Source organism: Musa acuminata, chromosome BXJ3-1 (assembly GCF_036884655.1).
Source record: "Musa acuminata AAA Group cultivar baxijiao chromosome BXJ3-1, Cavendish_Baxijiao_AAA, whole genome shotgun sequence".
NCBI classification, from domain to species: Eukaryota; Viridiplantae; Streptophyta; class Magnoliopsida; order Zingiberales; family Musaceae; genus Musa; species Musa acuminata.
Genome location: NC_088349.1, coordinates 23,181,131 through 23,203,002, shown reverse-complemented (window position 1 = coordinate 23,203,002; position 21,872 = coordinate 23,181,131). Strand labels below are relative to the sequence as shown.

Below are 21,872 nucleotides of genomic sequence, written 5' to 3'. Positions count from 1 at the left end.
TAATACCATGCCTTAAAATGATGAATTGTCATCTTTTATCGAGAATTGTCATCTTGCTAAATTTTATATTCGAAACTCATATCATATTTGAAAATGATGATTGTTTATCATCATTGGACTTGAAAATGGATGTCATGCGTGATATCGTATTTTGAATTAGAAAATCATGATAAGTATCATGATGTACATGTTGATAAGTTTAAATGAAAATAACTTATCGGTTTGATGCTTGAATTCAAAGGCCTTGAATTCAAGAATGTTTTTTCTCAAGCATAGCATATAGATAGGGGGAGTTAAGGTTAACTTCGTCATCAATTGATTGTCATCATCCAAAAGGGGGAGATTCTTGAATTTCAAATTTTGATGATGAAATCAATCGGTAAATTATTTGATCTAATCTATATGTTGAGAAAAGTGTACAGAATTAACTATGATAGCGGTAAGACATAAAATAAATGTTGTGCCGGAGTCAAGATCGAGATTTCATTGGGAGTTCAAGAGTTCATCGGAAGTTCCACCGGAATTAACCGAGAAGTCCAGGAGCTTGCCAAAGAAGCTCGTCAGAACTCGCTAAGAAGATTGTCGTGAAGTCTAAGAGTTTACCAGAAGTCTGTCGGAACATTGCCGAGAGATCTTCGGAAGTTCGCTGAAAGCTCACCGAAAGAACAATTAATGAACCAGAACAAGAATGCTTTGTTAAATGTCTTAATTATTATAGTTAGACCTTAAGTTGAGTTAAGATTGGGAGGTAATCCCACTAACTCAGTTAGGAGCCAATTGGGCCCTTAACAGGATTAAATTAGGTCGGATTGAACAGCCCATTCTGCACTTGAAGTCACGGTCGCCGCCTTGGACTTGGTCTCCCAAGTGTTCTAGGCGGTGGTACCGTCAACAGTTATTACTTGCCAGTAGTGGTATCACCTGTCAGGCGGTGGTACTGCTAGAGCTCAATCTTCAAAAGCTATGTCAGGCGATGGTACCACCAGACTTGGTGGTGGTACTGCCCAGTGTTAGAGAGTCAGGCGATGGTACCGCCCAATAATGGCGATGGTACTGCCAGTACCCCGAAATATAGCGATGTGATACTTTTTGGCTCCAATTCTGAAGCCACTAATATCTATAAATATCTCACCCTTTTCTGCATGGAAAGATAATAAAAGTGCAATCAAAAGTGTGAAAAATCTTAAGTGTTGGTGTTAAAAGTGTTTTAAAAGTGAGAAGAGTCCTCCGAGGTTGGCCTAAGTCAGTTGTACCACATCCGCACTGGGCCTTAGAGAGTTGTAGGGAATGCTCGCACATTCGAGCATCCAAAGTGCCGTACAAGGCCATCTGGGCTCGAAATACTACAACATGTTCCATTGGGTCGGAGCTACTATTGTAGGTTTTAAGCGTAGGAAGACGAAAGCTTTACGGGATGAGCTTGTCCTGGACCTCCTGTACAAAGGGTGACCCTCCCGGGAGAACCTCGTCGAGCTCTTCCTTGGATTTGTGGAACTCCCTTTGGACTTCATCAAGATGCCAATTGACCGAGCGCAACTGAGCCCGGAGAGAGTCCGCCAAGTCATATGATAATGTGTCGAGGTCGAGAATGCTATGCTTGGGTATCAGCCTTGGGTTCTCCGATACCTTCTCGGGTGATGGGGTAATGTTCACCGCAATGGGCTGTTGAGGGGCCGATGGTGATGGGGGACTAGGAGCTAGCAGTTGCCATTGTAGTGGCTGAGGCATCGCCGATTGTTGGGCTAGCTGAGGGACTAAAAGGATGATGGTCTACATCATCCCTACTAAAGCTTGGACCTGGTGACTGAGGCTAAGGAATGCCTCAGTTGAGATGGGAGGTTGCCCCATGCTGGTCTCGGGAGGTGACAACCCAAGATCATTGAATAGTCGCCAATAGTGACTTGGGGTTGCGGTTAAGGTGTTTCTTTCTAGGCTCGGAGGGAGCGGGGTTGCCCTCCGAACCCGAAGGTCAGGTGTGGCTCTTCTATGGGATGCTCCTCTGGGTTGTTCGGCTGAGGGCGTTCTTACGACATCGGGCCCTCCTTCTAGTGCCAAAATGTTGGTGAACCTTTTATGCTGTGGCCGAGGAGTCAGCATGGCTTGGTCCGATCCTGAATGTGCAAGGTCGCTCACGCAAAGAATCAGGAGGTTGGATTGGGCGTCCGATCGGGTTGAGCTATGAGCTAAGAGTCTTGTTGTTGGTTTCTTCGTCGCCGGCCCCTACACATAGGTCAAGCTCGGGAGGGGGATTTCCCGACTCGACCCCTCCGAAACTCAAGTTAGTATTGAGTAGAATGAGAGTGAGTTGAGTGGACCGAAAAAAAGTCCCCAGGTGGTGGGTTTTTATACCTACACACGAGGATCGATCGTACCCCGTATGTTAATGATCGTTGACCCCTTTAAGCGATCGGCTCATGCCTCTATGCACGGACGACGATCGACTTGTATGGATCGGCGCCGAGTGACACTGTCCTGAGCATTCTGGGATGGCTCTATACCCGACGACGTCGTTCCGCAGACGACGGTCGACCTGCACAGATCATCGCCAAGCGGCACCGTCCCAAGCATTCCAGGGCGGCTCTGTACCCGACGACATCATTCCGAACCTTCCAGGGCAGCTTCGTACCCGACGATGCCGCTTGCACGACCTTATACAAGCTAAGAGGATGGTCGCATTGTTTGAGTCGCTGACGTGGTCCGTCACATCGTCTTTTAAGTTTCACATGGTGCTATCGTGGCTGTGGTATGCTATCAAAGGGCGTGCTGCCAAATTGTACCCTATCACTACCTATCTCTCGAAACCATCAGAGTGTTGGTATCAAAATAATTAAGGATAAATCTGACTTTTGTGATGGGGATCCAGAACCCGACAATTCGTGTGCCCTAAATCTTACTTCAACGCCCTCAGGGGTCGGCACCGGAGGCGAGCGACACTGAGAGGAGTCACCATAAGAGCTTTTCGACGCCGGAGGAACGAGGCGGGGATGGTGATGGTGGTGGTCCAAGGATACCGCGGCTGTCATTGCTATCTATCTACGGTAGCATCGAGGGGCGACGAAGACCGGCGCGCTCTCTCCGGTCTGGTCTGGACCGTTGTTGAGAGAGCATCAAGCGACTGGCTTGATTATAACAGATCTGAACCGTCCGATCATGATTGTTCGGTGAGTGTATGATGGAACGGGCACCGTCTCCATCGAGTGAAAAAAGACATAAAACGAATGGAAGCACCGAGGGGTCTTGCGTTGCATGGAACTCTGGCTATCAACATATGGAGCTTAAGCATACCTTTACCTTAACATGATATGGAGCCCTTTAAATGCACTCTAATGCAAATTTGACATCATCACCTTTGTATGTGTCACATGCTAATGTAGAACCGAAGCAGGGAAACACGTACAAAGGGAATCAAGTGTTACAACAGAATCAGTAATAATAAACAGGAAGAATGTAATAATTCATGTGCAAAAGCTGAAAAGTGGCCATATAATGGAAATAGAAGTGGGTAAAAAAAATCTAATATAAGAACTTGCTTATCCGCTATCCTGAATGATTGAACATCTGCAGCCCCTATTTGCCGAGTAACCGGCGAGTGCGTCGGTTGGGTCCTTTCACTCGGGAATTCAGCTCTTCCACATCATCATGCAAGGCAGGCATCCAGAGCCTTGTTTTGCCTGCCAAGAAGCAAGGAGATTCCATTTACCAAAAAGATAGAGCAACAGATAAAACAAGTTACATGGGCCATTCAAGAGGCAGGAACATGAATCCATGAACTCAGGGTAAACGAGAGAATTAGATAGCATAACACCAGACTCTTTCTAGTTATTTTTTTTATCTTTAATAAGATCAGATAAAGACATCCAAAAGCTCATGGAAAAGGGCAGGTGCAATGGCACAGGACTACGAAATTAGGAAGCGGCAAAAAGTATGATGTAATACATCATACATTTCTCTTATCTGACCAACAACCTTCCATTGACATATTGTTCCATAGAACTGAATGACCCCAGAAAAAATAATTATATTTAATTTTTTTAATTTTAATTTTTTACACCAACATTTACATGGACTACTAAATGAATCAAGAGGTGAAAATAAAAGATGACAAAGCTACAATAATCACTGAAAAGTAAAAAAGGCCATGACCACTTTGCTTTTTCTTCATCAAAATTTGTTAGGTTTGTCCATGGTTGGTTCTCATGCAACATTTGAGATTTTTCTTATAAAGCAAAATTTTCTCATTTTAAACTTATTTGTACGCCGTGCAGATGCATTCATTTAGGAATCAAACATCCAAATTTTGCTCATTTTTCTTTCTTTCTTTATTTTATAATGATACATATAATGAATGCTATACTAAAGCAAGGATGCAAAAACTACAGTCTGAACTGCAACACCAAAGTTGGAAAACTCTAAAATTTCAAATGAGTCTGCTGTCAATGACACAAATTCTCCCACTAATGGCCAACCACTGACCTTCAACCAATTTTCAAGGTAAAAAGAGTAGGTAGGTATAAGAAGAAGAAAGAGAGAGAGAGAGGGTCAAATATAATAGTTTCTTTTCTTTACATGAAATTTATTTATTTATGCAAAAATGTATCATGTTGTTGTATAAAAAGTTGTATATGGAACAAGAAAAATGGTTACAGATGCATAATTTTATAGCCACTTAAAAAAGATGGCAAAGCTCTAATCACCAGTAATGGCGGCACATTGACACAGTACCAAATACCAGTAGGGGTAAAGCTGACAACCTCCTAATATGATGAACGATCTAAGTTTTTCTTTCCAACAATTTCCAGGATAAATTTGTCAATATTGATGTTAATGCAAACTCAGTGGCTCAGATAACCATTGCTAAAGATTCTTATTTTAGACTGACTTGTAATGTATCTATCTAAAAATATCTATAGATCACACTGGCCTTATGTCTTGATCAAGAGATCTCTGGACCATCTTTAAGGAAACAAGAAATCCATTGTTCATTAAAAAAAAAAAATCAAAATCCATTGTTTTTGCCACAAAACAATATTAAAGTATCAAAAATTCTTTTGTTACATCTCAGTGAGGGGAGAAATATTCAAATTATGTTGATTGCGGAGCACAACTAAGAAAACGCTACGGCAGATTTTGAGCAACATCTTCTATAAATTTTCATGAAAACATCAATGCCCCCACTAACCATATACCATTTTTTTAGTTTCAGCAAATTCATATGCACAAGAATAGATAAAAAGAAATAGAGAGAGAGAGAGAGAGAGAGAGAGAGAGAGAGAGATGTGATAAAAAGTTCAAAAATAGAAAAAGAATATCTCACCTGTCCATCTCTGTACTCATGTCAAGGGCCATGCCTTTCAGCTGCCCCAAGACATCACTAAAGTCTGAAAGGGTGTCATCTTGTTTTGCCTTCTCAATCTACGAGAAAGTCAAATGTATCCACAAGTAAGTGGTCCTCATATTTGTCATTTTAAACTCACAAAAACACAAAACTGGACTTTGTACATAGCAGATGTGGGTTCAGAATAATGCCGTGGATTTGACTTTTCTCTTTGATCCATGTGGTTTGCCTTTCTTTCATAGGAATCATCAAGTATAGGAGTGCCAAATCAAGCACAGACATCAACCAACATCAGAAAGTGTTACTAATTCATGTATATGTTGTACATACCTGTTGTAAAAACTGGGCCCTTTATCTGGTGAGTTTTCTTTGGCTTCCCAAAAGTTTCTCACCCTGCAAGGAAAGCATGTCAGGGAAGGGAAGCTACACCTGAAAACAGGAAAACAAAACATCAACATTATCACAAATAACAACATGCAAATGAAATACATAACAAGCCAAGCCAGGTTGTTGTAGTTACTCTGGATTTTTATGTGGATCCTAATCGACTATCTATCATAGTTTACAGGTGAAGGACCGACCACAAGACTAATTTGGACAATGTTATAATAGTTGAAGTATTTTTAGTACAAAACACCTGTTGTTAGTTGGCTGAAAAAGAGAGAAAGACTAATTTGGACAAGGAATTAGTCGGTTTTCAACTCGATCTGCAAAGATCGGGCCAGGTTACTTATGAATACGGATACCGAGTTGCTCTGGCTTGGTTCCGAGCTCGGTACCCCGATCTAGGAATCGAGGAAGATCCTTTCACTAGCCTGCCCGAAGACGAGAATGTTGCAATGCCCAATGAGGTGCCTTTTGATGACAGCGTGGGCGATCCTAAGGCCTAGGTCTATCTTCACGTATTTTTGGCGATCTGTCACGACCTTAGCTGGTTTTGCCTAAGGCGTGCGGCACCCTCGCGCGTCCGTCCGCAAAGGTTAGCCTCCCCGAAGCCTCCCATTGTCCCTTAGGACCAACAAAAGAGAGAACGGGTTAAAGAGAACGCCTCAATCGGGATCCACAAGCAAACATGTCCGAAAAACACTTCATAGACAATGCAAATTACAAACAGACTTTACAAGCTCTGAACAGTGGCACAACAAAGGGTAAAATGGTCCATTACAGACCGAAAAGCTCTCGAACGTGTCCACATGACACAACCTTTATTTACAAGCCTAAAGAGGCCACCAACCCAACTAAAATGGGACTATTAAGCCTTCGGCCGCCCCTTTACATTCTGTACAAGGCATGAACATGCCAAAAGACACGGACATACATAAGCATTACATCCAACATCTTGTTTAGAAGTTTGTCCGTTACATTCTCCCCCACTTATCCCTTCGACGTCCTCGTCGAAGCCTTTGTGAACACTGCAACTCTTCGCCTTTGCTGAGTCTTCAATCTTCTGCTCCAGCTGCAATGCGCCTCCTGGCTCCCAGCTGCTCTCCGCTGCTGTTTTTGATTAGTCGAACCTTTGATCCGTCATGCTGCTTCAACTCGCCAATGACTCTGACTCTGGTGTGGGGTTGGCTGAGTTGTGTTGATCCTCGTTGATTCCTGCGGATCCACCAAATGAAGGAAAAGACCATTCTTACTGCGCCAGTTTCTCAAAATTTCCACATGCTGCTTGAACTGGGTGGATGCTTGTTGGAGCTTTAACGAGCATCGCCTCGCAAACTTCTGAAGTTTTGGGTCCTTCCTCCACAACATCTGCTCATTGACTCTTCTTTCAGTTAGTTGTCACATCCAAGTAGGTTCGCATCACTTCCGCTTTCGATTGGCATTTCGTTGGGAAATGAGGCGGACAATCTACTCTCAGTAGCACTGATCACCGTTGGTGAGGATTTGACAACTATTGTCTTCCATTATCTTCGAAGGGTCTTTGAACTTGTGCAGCGCTCCTCTGCTGGATAGATAAGAGAATTGGGGTACTCGGTTTCGCCCATTCTCTTAAGAGTTGAGAAGGCAAAGGTTACTTGACTTCGCCCGCCTCCTCGAGATTGTACTTCATGCATCGAGCTGGTTACTGGCCTTCGCCTGCTCTTTGCTCACACTTCTGAAGTACTTAAAGTGTTTGCACTCCTTGCGTTGAGTTAGTTACTGTGATTCACCTTCTCAATGCCATTGAACTTCTGGAATGCAGGAAGTTTTCACCCCAACTTGGAGTAATTCTCTGATAGATGAGGTCGCCTCTGGGATTGTACCGTCTTCTCCATCAACCCTGCCGCCTACTCCACTGAGTAGCAAAGGTACAGCACCGCGTACTGCTTGCTTCGTTCCTTGGTCGTGCACTCTTGCATGACCCGAAGTCCTTCACTTACGGCTATCTTGATGAGAAACTTGTTGACACCGGTCTTACGAAGTTCTTCGGCCTCTGCCCTTCAGCCTTGTCTCGGTACTTGGAGATTGCCTCTGCATGCTCCACCTCCTCGGCCCCTTTCACGACCAAGCGCTCTCCCTCCGTGAGAGCAAGGGATCAATGACTTTGACGGAAGTCCCGCCTCTGCGGTACCATGGCGCTGCCATGCCCATGGCACTACTATCCGTCGCCTCGCATCTCCATCCCTTTTCTTCACAATCAGTAGATATGCCTCCGTGACACTCCTCCGAGTCCACCTCCATTCTAACTGATTGCTTGATTTTGGGTAGCTAAGTCCCTCTGGACTCGTCGTCGCTTCCTCGCCCCTTTCGACCCCCTGCTTCAACACCTCTGTGTTCTCTAAGCAGTCTGTTTGGTCGATGGAAAGACATATTGCAACTCCCATGCCTGGCCTCTGCCATCACGTTGTAGAGTTTGCACCGATTCTGTTCTCCTTAGCTTCCTTGGTAGCAACGTTCGCTTACTCGACCTTGTCCTCTGACTTGTCGGGCTCCCTTAAGCGAATATGAGCTCTGGAGCAGTCCAACTCTCCAGCTGCTTCGATCATACCTCTGTATGATCAAGTCCCTCTCATGGGACTCACTGGTACTTGCCTTCGAACTTTTCCCTTAGTGGAACACAGCCCCCATATGCTGATGACCAAGGTTTTCGTCCGATGCAAAATTCGATGCACGCACGGAAGACCCGCCTCTGCGGTACCATGGCCTTCACTCCTTGAATCCATAGCCCTTCTTGCCGTCGTGTTGTTCACCAAAGTGGAGCTCCCAGTAGCTCCCGATCATACCTCCATATGATCTCATCCCTCACGGGACTATGTCGTGTGTGTCGCATTGCCACGAACTGTTCCACCACGATCCGCTGCACCATGTCGCCTCCTGGTGACATCTCCTTTGCATTCTGATCCTTGTGGAATAAACTCGAATTGTGAACCCTCCATGTGTGGCCTCTGCCAATACATCGCAGGGTCTCCTCCACCTTCGATTTTGTTCGCTCCTTTGGCAATCGACCTTCATCCACCCACTCTTGGGTCACACCTAGATGAAGCACCGCTCTAGGACAGTCCGTCGCCTAGTAGCTCCCGAAGTCCACCGACTTCACTGTAATTTGTGCACCATTGTCTGGATCCTGGGCCTCTGCCCCTACCAGCACAATCTCCGCTGCGCACTGCTTCCTTCATGGCAACTTGAATGGCAACACTGTGGCATATTCTTCAAGAGTACCCGCCTCTGCGTCCTCTTGCCCCGTGCTAAGGCCTTCTGAACTCAACTTCGCCTCCGCAAATTGAGTCGCCTTAGTTCCTCCATCAAATGCTCCTCCGAGATAAGGTGCATGTGCCCCGAAGCTCCCTTCGTCTTTGGCACCATGCAAGATGAGTCCGCTCTGTCAAAATGAAGGACCCATGGAACAGCATGATTCTACTCCTGCCTCTGCAAGAGTTCATGTCCTTGACCTCTGTCTAGGGAAAGCACTGTGCCTCTGCTCCATGTTCCAACTTCTATGCTGGCTCCCTTCATGCGGCTTGGGTACTTCGCCAAGTTATACCCAAGTTGCTCCGCTCCTCGTTTTTGCATTGAGTCGATGGTGGCCCTCGCGCCCACCATTCCACGGGTCAGCCCTCCCTTGAGTCCGATCTCCATATCGACTCCAAGTGTGCCTCTATTTGAGTTGCTTTGGGTCGCTCCCCCACTTGATCTCGCAATGCATCCACCCATGCATTCTCTCGAGCGAGATCATGTGACAACTCCTCGCTGCTTGCTCGGTCCATTGAGCTTCGTGGAGTTGTTGTTTGTGAGGTACTCCTCCTCAACATGTGAAGTTCGTCTCACATGATTCTCCCTTTGGAGAGCTGAGACTTATCCCTCCTGGATAACTGTCCCGTTGGAGCAACATCTCTCTTCGTTTCGGAGACCACCATCCCCTTGGACTACTCCGATCTGCTGAACAAACTGTGCATTGTTCTGCCTCTTGCAAACGCACTTGCTAGATTGCGCCTCCACATCAATACAGCCACCGCTGCACCCCTCAAGGCCTAGCAACATGCTGAACTCGTTGCACACTTCAGCCTCCTCCGGACGTATCCTTCGCATGTCGAAGAGAAAGTTTCAATGCTCCATGGCGCCGAGTCTCGACCGCCTTGGGATGGCCACGAACAATCCATCGTCCGCATACAAGCCCATGCATGAGTACCGAATTCTTCGAGTTAGCAATTCCCCTCACCTCTGTGAGCTTTGCACAACTCTTTCGGTCGCTGAGCAACTCATTCCACTTTGCATGGTCTCGTCCTTTGCCAAGCGCCTCGCTTGCCTTGAGCACCATCAAGTAAAGTTGTCAACGTTGAGCCGTAGCTCAAACTCAGCCATCCCAACCTTTGTGCGCTCCAAATTCTTCCAAGCTTGCCTGTTCTCGTGGTGCCTCTTGCGCGAAGGGTTGGCCATTCCTCTGAATGCCAATCTCAGATGCCCGCTCCTCTGAGCGACTCTTTTCCCTACATCTCCATGCCCGTTTTCCCTCAAACGGTCGCGCGTGTGCTGACTGCCCTCAACGCAGCCCCGCTAGGTCCCCCACGTTTGCATGTCAAGTGTTTCTATGAGTGCTTGTCCCGCTCTGATACCATAATGTCACGACCTTAGCTGGTTTTGCCTAAGGCGTGCGGCACCCTCGCGCGTCCGTCTGCAAAGGTCAGCCTCCCCGAAGCCTCCCATTGTCCCTTAGGACCAACAAAAGAGAGAACGGGTTAAAGAGAACGCCTCAATCGGGATCCACAAGCAAACATGTCCGAAAAACACTTCATAGACAATGCAAATTACAAACAGACTTTACAAGCTCTGAACAGTGGCACAACAAAGGGTAAAATGGTCCATTACAGACCGAAAAGCTCTCGAACGTGTCCACATGACACAACCTTTATTTACAAGCCTAAAGAGGCCACCAACCCAACTAAAATGGGACTATTAAGCCTTCGGCCGCCCCTTTACATTCTGTACAAGGCATGAACATGCCAAAAGACACGGACATACATAAGCATTACATCCAACATCTTGTTTAGAAGTTTGTCCATTACAGATCGGTCGGAAGTTGTTATGCTTTTGTTTGTCACGACTGATCGGGCTATGTAACTTTTTGCTTATCAATACAACTCTATTCTCTGGAACAGATTTTTCGTGTCATGTGGGGATTCTTAGACCGACCCTAGGGGTTCCCGAGCCGAGAACACTTGCTAGACATAGAACTTTAAATTTGATATGTGTCAGGTCCTTGGTAACTGATCTCCTTCTTGCATTGTTAGGCAGTAAGTGCCATCCCGAAAAACTTCAGCTACTCGATAGGGACCCTCCCAACTTGGGGCCAGCTTGCCCCGGGTGCATGTCGGGTCACTGACCTCAGCCTTTCGTAAGACCAAGTTGCTAAGCTTGATCGGTCGAGGGCACACCTTTCGGTTGTAGAGTTCGGCGATAGTTTTTTTGTAAGCCAGGGTTCGGAGGTGCGCGTCGGCTCTCCGCTCTTCCACGAGGTCTAGGTTAGCGTGGAGGCCTTTGTCCGTTGTACCTTCTTCGAAGTTCTTAATCCGAGGGGTCGGGAAGACTACCTTGGGGGGGAGCACCGCCTCGGTTCCAAATGCTAAACTAAAGGGTGACTCTCCTATGGCAGGTTTTGGCATTGTGCGGGAAGGACCGACCACAAGACTAATTTGGACAATGTTATAATAGTTGAAGTATTTTAGTACAAAACACCTGTTGTTAGTTGGCTGAAAAAGAGAGAAAGAAGATGGATACTTCCGATTCCCTGGCAAACCGATGCAAGAAATCCAGGGAAAAGTGTATTAGGAAGAAATGGAATCAGGGAAGCTCAAAGTCAGAACTCACAAGTAGATTGCGGAAGTTTTCTTGCATCGACTGGATTACATGGAGCCTCAATAATGTTTAATCTGAATTCTCAAATAAGCTACCATCGCCTTCAGGTGTGGTGGCTATTTTTGGATGGTGAGGATAATAAAGCAATGGACCCGATTCAACTTCAAATCTTAAAAATACATTGATGGGATATGTGGAAACCTGTCTTATCGAAGGATCTTCTTTTAAGGCAAGTTTAAGTAAAAAAAACATTATTGTCTTATAAACTGAAAAAGGTTGCTGCATGGAACGATAGATACTAACCCAATGAAACAACAAATTTCATAGTTTATTGACTCCACATGCGGTAATATCTATTGGACAGATAACCCATTATTCAGCTCATAATGAGCTTTAATTACCCATAGTCTACTTTAATCTTCTCATTTAATCTAAACCTCAACTCTTTTAACCCAGAGGTGTGATGGCTATGGCATAAAAAGGAAGTAGCGATGACTGTGAAAAAGAGAGAAACAACACAGTTGAGGGCTGAAAAACAAGAGAAAAAGGAAAAGGAAGAAGACAAGGACAACGCAGAGGTTGTTCTCAATCATCCAGGCAATGTTCTCATCTCAGGTTAGATCAGATTTACAATGAATTCTTACTGTGATCACTTGGAGAGATTTTATATATTGTACACAATGACGTAATCCTTGTCCCGTGATTTTTTACCCTTCATGTTTGGGGGAAGGTTTCCACATAAATCTTGATGTCCGATTTGATTATGATTTTTGTTTAATTCTGCTATGTGTTATGACCAACTTATATTTGTTCGTATACAAAATTTTCTTTTTATTCCATAAATATTTTTTTTAAGCAGTAACAAGAATATGTACTGACAAAAGTATATTTAAAAAAGAATTACGAAAGGGTTAACTTCACAAAACTTTTGAATTTTATTCAATGCAGTGCTCTTTTAACAGTGATGAGGATAGAGAAATATTCTTATCGGGCGACTAATGCACAAGGCTCCCATCAATACCCCCTTGCTAGTAGAGGGGTTGTTTGAGAAAAATATTCTTACAACTAGCAAAGTTGAATATCTTGCTTCGTGGAATGGCAGGTAAATGAATTAAATAAAAGCGTCAATTAATACAAGGATATATTTTCAGAGGATTAAGCTTAAATTTATTCACTTATGGTTCCTCCAGCATGCAAATAAAAAATTTGCTAAGTTGAACTAATTACTAGGAAGTTGTTTTGGTATGTTTGATAGGTAAACCCTGACTACAAAATGACGACAATAATCTATGTCCAGAACAAACATATATCACATAGGCAACTGATATGCAAAAAATTACATATTAGCATGAATTACCACAATTTGTTCTCCTGAATATTTATTTGTAAAATAAAGATGTCCCAGTCTCACATATCTGAGAGACAAGTGGCCAAAATACATAAACATCAAATGTTCACAGAACAAAGAGAGGCATTGAAAATTCATGAAAAACATATACATTGCCAAAAAAATAATAATAGCATTTTTATACATCCTGTAGTGCATTTTGGACTGCATTACTGCAGAAAGTTGACTTAGCTTCCATAAACAGTGATATTGAATTTAGATGCTCGATGCATAACAAAAGTTTCAGACAGGTTCCAAGAGCATACCCGACTGAGGTCATGATCAATACTAACAGTGGTTTCATGAGTACGTGTAATCTGCTCTCCTTGCTGGTGCAGCATCACAAGTGTGTCTGAGGCATCTTCCCTTATGACTTGAGCAATCTTGAGACAATCATTTACTTTGTGTGTTGTTTCTTCAGCCTTGTATGCAGCATAATTTTCTAATACCTGCACAGATTGGTTCTGTAATCCCTCCTGCATCATGAAAAAAATCATTCTTATATCTGTTTCTTGCAGCTGCAGAGGTCAAATGTGAATATGACAAGGCCTCTCTTCCTTCATCCTCATCATAGCTAGAAGAAGAGCCTACTGGATTTTTCTTACCAATTACAGGGCCTGAGGAAGATCTTCCAGGTTTAGGATTCATTTCGGGTTCAGAATCTGAATCAAAAGGGTTGGGCTTGGAGATACAGGCATGAGTTGTGCCAGATTTAGGCAATGCAGTGACGGGTACAGATTGAAGAAACCAAGAATTCCAGTAAACTGTGATCTAAAATTTTTCTACCTAACAAAACAACACAAGGCACATATAGCTTCAAAATATAAGAAGAGGAAATGAAGCACAATAATAACAGATCTTGAATCTGATGCAAAATTAGATATCGGATATCAAAACAATCACAGAAACTACAAAAAAGAATATAAAGAAAGAAAAAATTACAAAGTAGAATATAATAATACTAAATGAAATTCAAGAAGATCTAAGGCAAAAAAAAAAAAAAAAGACAAACAAATGGGGACAAAAAGAGTATACCAAACCACTCCCGCTTCTCTTTTCGCCTTCTTATAAAGAGAAACGATCGAAACGTGAACCAAACCGGAAAGGGCGAGCGACTTTGTCAATCGGGTAGGCGTGAAACCAAATCTGCGGGCATGCTCGAGAAGGTTAAAAAGTAGAAGATGACTCCTTGTCCCGAGTTCGATCTCGTCGAACTAACGGCAAGCAAACTGCTAATTAGAGGCCCAGAACTGGATCGTTCCTTACAAAATGTACACCATCAGAGATCTCTTATCCGGAGAAAGCTAAATCCATGCGAGAACAGAGGATCCGCACCGAAGACGAAACGACGGCAAAAATGGTTTCCTGTGTTGTCCTCTTTGCGTTTGCTTGTTCGATTATAAGGATGGGGAGGGGAAGGGTTTCTTTTGTTGTCCTCTTCGCGTTTGCTCCTTCGGTTATAAGGATGGGGAGGGGAAGGTTTCTTTTATTGTCCTCTTCGCGTTTGCTCATTCGGGTATAAGGATGGGGATAGGGAGAATTTGACTTATAATACGGACCGGTGAGAAGAAATATGGGGAGGGGAAGGTTTTTTTTATTGTCCTCTTCGCGTTTGCTCATTCATTTATAAGGATGGGGATAGGGAGAATTTGACCGTTTGGCTTATAATACGGACCGGTGAGGAGAAAACTAGGGTGAGTTTTTTTCTTTGTTTTGAAAAAAAAAACTACAAAAAAAACTCTCATGCTCCTTTTATTATTTATCAAACAATATTCTTTCTCTTGAAATCTTGTTTAATTGTTGGTTTTTGAATGACCCGATACTTGGCTTCTATCATTCAAGAAAAAAAATACTATTTAGTCCAAAAATCGGGGGTGATGCGTCCTCAGGGGTCAACGCTGACTACTTAAAAGAGCAGTGAACAACGGACTAGTCAACGAGATACGAGGCCTTCAAGTGACACGTCCATATGTCAACGCAACGAAGAAGGTATCCTTCTGCTTGCAGTTAGGCCTGCAAAAGAGTCAAAACTCCGAGAAGATGGAAATCTAGCATATGTAAATATGCTATCGGATTCAAAATACTCAAAAACACTTTCGATCAGACCTCGTCGGAGCTTTCATGGGCTTCAGCTGGAATAAGTTCTGGCAGCTGCAACAGCAAATTTCTTTTTAAGAACTCCACAGTGTCGCATTCAATCTTGCAGACCTACCAATATGTGGGCTGCAAAACCTAAAAGATGTAGGAAGAGTAAATCTCACGACAACATGGCTGCACAAATCTAAAAACCCAAGTCGTGTAGTGGCCCATTTCTGCTAATGAATATTACCCACCATTAATAGTTCAGTCTCTCATCATATAAGAAACAACAAACAAATTTCAGATAAGAAGGACATCAAACAGTAAAGAAACCATTAGATCGACAATAATACATTCCATAATTCGAAAAGGAGTGTTTCCTCGTTTACCAGATTCCTATTAGCCTTTCTAGTGTTATCAGAGAGAGCGTAAAGGAGGTTCACTCCATTGTTGAAGTACCTGTCCCTCACATCAAACACTCTTCTTTACAAGCAAGCAGGCAGGACTGCCTGATTCCATAATTTACAAGGATAGGTGCAAATCCTAAACCAACCAGCATACACCTATGGTGAAGAAAGGGAGAAAATACCCAAGAGTAATCGTACCGACTTAAATCATGACAGTCAGCGTTCTTTTCCAAATACCTCCTCTATCACATTACATGTTGGCAAGAGGTCATCTTTCTCTGATTCACAGCAATAACTTGTATCCCATGCTTTTGGATCACACAGACTGTCAAAGAACCCATTATCCATCAACCCACTTAGATTACCATTCTGGTACTCTTTGCGGAAGTTCTCATGATCTTCAATCAAGCTGTGTTGCGAGTCAAATATATCGACAGGATTACAGGAATCAGCCCCATTACGCTGGCCCTCGTAGGATGTGCATGAATCATCCTGCATGTCTTGTTCCTCCAAACAATGGTGCAAATTGCTTCCTGTAAACTGCATTCCAGGTGGAAGGCTCGGATCACTACCAATGCATCCTTTCACATCACCGCAGGTCCTTTTTTCATTGTTCCTGGCAAGGGTGTAACAATTACAATCCTCTACATCATCAGCTTCTTCAGTTATGTCCTCTTCCACAATATCATCTTCCTCACCAGGAACATTGTCTTGATCTGCAAGAGACTCCACCACAGAATCTTCTTCGTCTTCATCTTCTGCCATTGTGAATTCACCATCATCATTTTCTTGCCATTCATCATCATCACTATCTACGTGCAAAGGGTCCAACCTATTCTGTTCAGCCCTCTTCCGAAGCATGAATACGTTGAAGTAGTAACTTACTAGTTCTTTGCTATTTCGAGCAGGAAACACCCTAGGCAATATATCCCAAAAGTTCTTGCCCGCCGAAGCAGGATTCGACAACACAATTTCATGAAATAACTGTTGCTCCTCTTCAGTCCATCCTTCAGCTACAACCTCACCCATATCAGCAAAACCAAACTCTAAAAACCTATCCTGCCCCAAATTGCGCCTGAGCTTTTCTCTCATTTCCACAACATGCTGCCTCACACATCTGATTGAAGCCTCATCTAGGCATCCACAATTCATCTCGTAGTGCAAGCCCACAGAATCTGAAGCCAATAAAGCACAATCAGGCATGGGCATTACACATGCTCCATTCCATTTATCACTGTCATCTTCATCAATTATATGATCATCACATAATGGTGAACTTCCAGGAAAAGCATAATCTTCATGATCCCCAGTATGGTTCTTAAATTCATAAAATCTCCACTCTGGAACATCAGCCTGATGATTTGATCCAATAGCAATATGTTTCTGATCGAAGTAACCAAAAACGGGCGAATAAATCTCTTCAACCTGATCAAATTCAGCAGCTTGACGGATATCACCATAACAAAATGGATAGGAAGGTACCCGAACAGGTGGGTCTAAACCAGCTTCTCTGCTACTACTCTGTGCAAACCAGTGGCTGGTGGTTGTCTGATCAATAGCATCCTCAGCAACAGCAGCAGTTCCTCCATCTTTCAAGTCCTCAGCAGTGACTAGAAACATGTTATTATAATCAGTCAAAATCTTTTAATCTGCTTGAGAATATTACATATTATTTGATTAAAGAATGAAAACAATTAAGTCCTACGACTACCTGAGAGTGATTTCTTAGAGTTACTGAAGCAAACATCTTCAGATGAACCCAATTGAAAATTTTGGTCCACTCGCTTCAAACGCTTACTTGCACAAAGGCAAGTTTCATCATCACAAAGAGACCGTTTGCCATTCTCTAACCAGATAACTTCACTGTTGTTGCCTGTCACCCGTGAGAAGCTAGGTTTGCCACTGAGATTACTGTAAGAGTTGTCAGAGGGAGGATCAGCAATCACATTCTCAAAGTCTATGTGGTAGCTGGAGAAACCCCTCTCTTCATCTTTACATCAGAAAAAGAAAAAAAATAAGGAAATATATACTAATAACTCCCTGTAACTTCAGACTAAATGTTTCCTTCAGTTACCTGAAACAGGTGATTTTGCAGGAATGTCCTCACATGTAGAGCCTTCAGCAAATGGCCTCACGTGTAGTTGGCCATCATAAGACAAATGTCTTACGTGTTCACAATTAAATTGGTCAGATGTGTGATCGGCAAAAGACTGTTCATTTTGGTTGAACACCATATATAACCTGCAAAGGTAACAAGCAAAATAAATTCACATGGAATGCCAACAAGTGAAATAACTTAAGAAAACAACAATTTGTATGACAGTGAAAATGACCCAGGAAGACTTAAAGATAAAGAAACATTTCTTTATTTGTAAAGGAAAGCGGTGAATTTGGACATTGACAAAGAGCCTCATGCATGATTTGAATTATTCTAATAGATGACTGTTCCACACAAGCTGAACCTAACCAAAAAATAATCTGGTCAGAGTACAGTGCATATGAAATCGTCCCAAATTTCCATCCATAATCTACCTAAACAACTTCCAAGATTGCATTACAAAAAACAAACACTGCTCATCAATTCCAGAGGCCGTCAAAAAGGCCCCAAAAGGCAAAATAGTCAGAAAGAGAAATACCATTGATCAAAGCTAAAACAGAAAGAATCAAGAGCAATAAAACAATAAATGTGAAGCCCGCCATGAGAAATAATGAAATGCAAAGGGAAAAGACAAGTGTTTAATATGAAGCAAGTATAACATACATGGTGAAGAGATGCTTATTCAAGTTCTTCAGCATAGGAGAGCAGATTTCAAGCTCCTCGCCTCATCCCCCAACCATCCCACCAAGTCCCAATACCCCAACCCAAGAAAAAGAATTGAAAAAAAGGCCCAAAGATTAAACACAAAAACCCAAAATATAGTGAACTTAACAAAAAAGACTGTCATTATTATGAAAAGGATTAGCCATCTGGTTTTATTTTTTTTTCTAACTTCATATTAAATTCTGTACCACAGAGTGTTTCCTCCATGTCAATAAATAGTTCAACACCTGCTAACACTATAATCATGCAGGATCAATATAGAAACTATCTATGTAGAGAAACTCTTGATATCAAAAAGGCTAGTTTCACTAAGAACGTTATGTTAAAAAATGAAATTAAATACCATGATATACTGATTGCACCAGTCCAATCCAGTATTAGTACACAAATGTCCCAATAAATTTTGAATATTTCAGTTATTTTTTCAGCAATGTACCAAATTGTACATACTGTAGCAGCTGGTACATATCAGTCTGACAAGTTTTTCGTATTCAGCAACAACGTTTAAATCCATGGCAACAATAAACATGTCAAAGGCGCAAGAAAAATCTTAAGCTTTGCATTGTACTTTTCTCCTGTTAATAAAATAACTATTTTTTAAAATCTAAAATGGTGAATAAGTAAGCTTCCATTAAAGTAAAGCATATTGACATAAAACAATAGGGAAAACCAATTTGCAAGAACATCTGTATTTTCCATATTAAGTACGAAAAATAAATACTAAATAATGCATAACTCATCACCCTCTTTAATCAACTTTGTCGAGAACAAAAATGTAAATTTATCAAGATAAGAAACCAGGAACGATTCTCTTAGAAAATAACTAAAAACATAACACACTCAGCTGCACTGTGTGACTGCTATTTACCTTTAAAGCAGTCCAAAAAGATCTAGTGCGCCCTGGAGCAGCAGTAAACCAACAAAGTAATTGAATTGATGTATTACAAAGGATTATGGCAATTAAGAGGACACGATATAGAAAAAGATGTTTTAGCCTACCAACAAGCTGACACTCCCCAATTTCACCGGGTTTAAAAGTGCTAACCCTATAGCCTAATTTCGCCCATAGACTAAGACTGACCAAGTCAAAACGGCCAATTAGACAGACGCACGAGAATTGCACGAAGAAATCGGAAGAATCTAGGAACTTACATACCCAAATACCAAAGACCAGCCAGCGACCTACAGAAGTAAAGAAAACACTAAATCCACAGAGGGGAAACGCCGCAAAATAGAGAACAAAAGTATGTAAGAAAATATTTAGGAATCGGGATTTAGCCACCAAAATGATCGAGAACCCGTATGAAACCCTAACCCTAGATTCGATCTTCCTGTCTAAAGAACGAATCAGGATGAATCAAAATGGGGAAACCGCAGCAGATCGATTCAAGAACCTCTCGATGCAACAGATGCAGAGATCGTGATCGGAAACGAGGAGAAAACAAGGCACGGAAATCCTAACCCTAGAAGCGACCACAAGCTTCCAAGGGCAGAGAAATCGGTACCAATACAGAGCGGAGGACGAGGCCGGAAGCTGGCAAGGGGTCGATTCGTGGATTTGCAGGAGGAATTGGAGGACATCTGGATCGAAGTCGGTGAATTTGGCAGCGAAAACGCCAAATGGGGGCAAATGGCTTGCGTGCGTCACTTTTGTTACTACGACGACTACTACTATTATTATTATTATTATTATTGTATTTTTTGGTGTCGAGTGTTAGTGTGTCGTGCCGTCTATTAAAGATGTGTTAAGCCGTATTAATTACCCATAATACCCTCGTACAAATTAAGAGGACAAATTAGTTCGTTGACGAGTAGTCCAAACGACACTGAGAATTTCGCATAAGACAATATCTTCGAAAAAAAGGAGTATTTCAGGAAAATGACATATCATATTATTAATTAATTTGAGATAATTGGAATTATTGACGGAATGGAAGCTAATAAATATTCGTGTGCAAGAACGATGAGCTGATGTGAGACTGAGGTTTATAGGGAAAATAAAAGATATTTGTTGGCTTGAAACGTAGCAGCTCTATTTTGTAAAAGAATTAAGTGTAAAATCTAATAAACATGATACTATGATAAAGAACTTGCAAAGAACTAATACCGGTGAGAACTCATCGGCAAGAGTCTCATAATATGCATTCTGCATGTAGAAATAAAAAACACATGATGCACAGTGTAAAAGATTTTACAAATGCAAAAGAATGATTTCCATTTTGCGTCCTCTTTTTCTTTTCTTCTTAAGGCGTTGCATGAGTTTGTGACGTCAAAAGTCAGGAAAGAGAACAAGTTAGGCAGGGAGTCAGCAATAGCCAAGCAAGACCATTGATTTCTTGGTGACAGGTGAAGATGAACAGGGGAAGCCGAATAAAAGAGTACCAGAGATTAGAACAGACATATATATATATATATATATTTGTGTGTGTGTGTGTGTGTGTGTGTATTGTCCTTCTTCAGAAGCAGATGGACAACTTAAACCAGTTCCTTTAAGCAGATGGACAGCCTGCTTGTTAATCAATGTTGATAATTTCTTGGTGGAAGAATAAGATTTACTCATTCTAATTATTGCTTATTTTTCATTTTTTTCATATATATAGTCTTTGCTTATTGTTTTACATTTATAAACTAAGATATCTATTAGAAAACAGACAGAGATCAACTTCTCCAAACACACAACATCAAATTGTATGCCACCAAGAAATTATGGCTCCCAAACTGTATTCCAAGTTGCCCAGATGCGGTCTTGATTCAAACTCAAACCAAGTTAGATATCTTGGACATAAAATGCATAGTTGCATGTCCAAAGTGAGTTTATACAAAACCCAATTCAGGCTGCACATAAGCAGATTTATATTTTTCCAGCCACTGAGGCTAGGCAAAATGGAAGTTGGCCAAACAGTGTAAAATTATTATATAAGCTCATCAATAAATTTTCAGCAATTCAATCACTGTACTTTTTTGCAAACATGGACAGCGCTTCTTATATCATTTTTTAGCATAAACAAAACCACATGACCATGGAAACTGGATATGGAGCCAGATGCCAATAAAGAAGACATGACAATGGAGCAGTTTTGTTATCTCAGTATTATTAATTTTCACCAAGCCAATTAAACTAGATATTAGAAAATGTACAGTGTTGCCTAAGAGTATCAGCAGTGAGTCTTCTCAACAAAAATGAACGCTAGAATCTTACTAAAATGATGTTAAGTTATTGTTTGTAAACTCTAACACCTCCAAAACGTCATGGGAATGGCCATTTGAAGATCAACTGATGTGATCGCTTTCATGGGAATGGCCAATGTTGCTAACAAAGACATCATAAACAGTACATCAACAAGTTGTGAATAAAGAAAAGTGAACCATTGCTTGTGCCCATAAAAGAAGCTTTAGGTTGAGAAGGATTACCATGATCTTGAGAAATATGTCACAACTGGCTGATCTAGCACACATCTATAAGGACAATGCCTTGGAGCCCAACCCCTTCTGGCCCTTTGATGTGTAGCACATGCTTCAGTTGTAACTCAAGTTGTGACATTGCAGCAAACCTGAGCTGAAGCCTGCACA

At 42.1% G+C, this 21,872-nt stretch overlaps 1 protein-coding gene and 1 pseudogene across 3 annotated transcripts; both read right to left on the bottom strand.

The window, feature by feature from the left end:
* Window positions 1-3,371: 3,371 nt before the first annotated feature.
* LOC135629227 (SNAP25 homologous protein SNAP33-like) lies at window positions 3,372-13,643 on the bottom strand (annotated as a pseudogene).
* Window positions 13,644-15,386: 1,743 nt separating this feature from the next.
* LOC135629457 (uncharacterized) lies at window positions 15,387-21,848 on the bottom strand. 3 transcript variants are annotated; one of them, XM_065136828.1, is made up of 4 exons: window positions 21,714-21,848; window positions 17,556-17,722; window positions 17,193-17,471; window positions 15,387-17,091 (listed from the first exon to the last, which is right to left on the bottom strand). In XM_065136828.1, the coding sequence occupies exons 2-4, from the start codon at window positions 17,713-17,715 to the stop codon at window positions 15,698-15,700; spliced, it is 1,833 nt and encodes a 610-aa protein (XP_064992900.1). In that variant the 5' UTR covers window positions 17,716-17,722; window positions 21,714-21,848; the 3' UTR covers window positions 15,387-15,697. The 3 variants fall into 3 exon arrangements, with proteins under 3 accessions (XP_064992900.1, XP_064992897.1, XP_064992898.1); XM_065136825.1 differs by lacking the exon at window positions 21,714-21,848 and adding an exon at window positions 18,243-19,975; XM_065136826.1 differs by lacking the exon at window positions 21,714-21,848 and adding an exon at window positions 19,171-19,974.
* Between the last annotated feature and the right edge of the window lie 24 nt (window positions 21,849-21,872).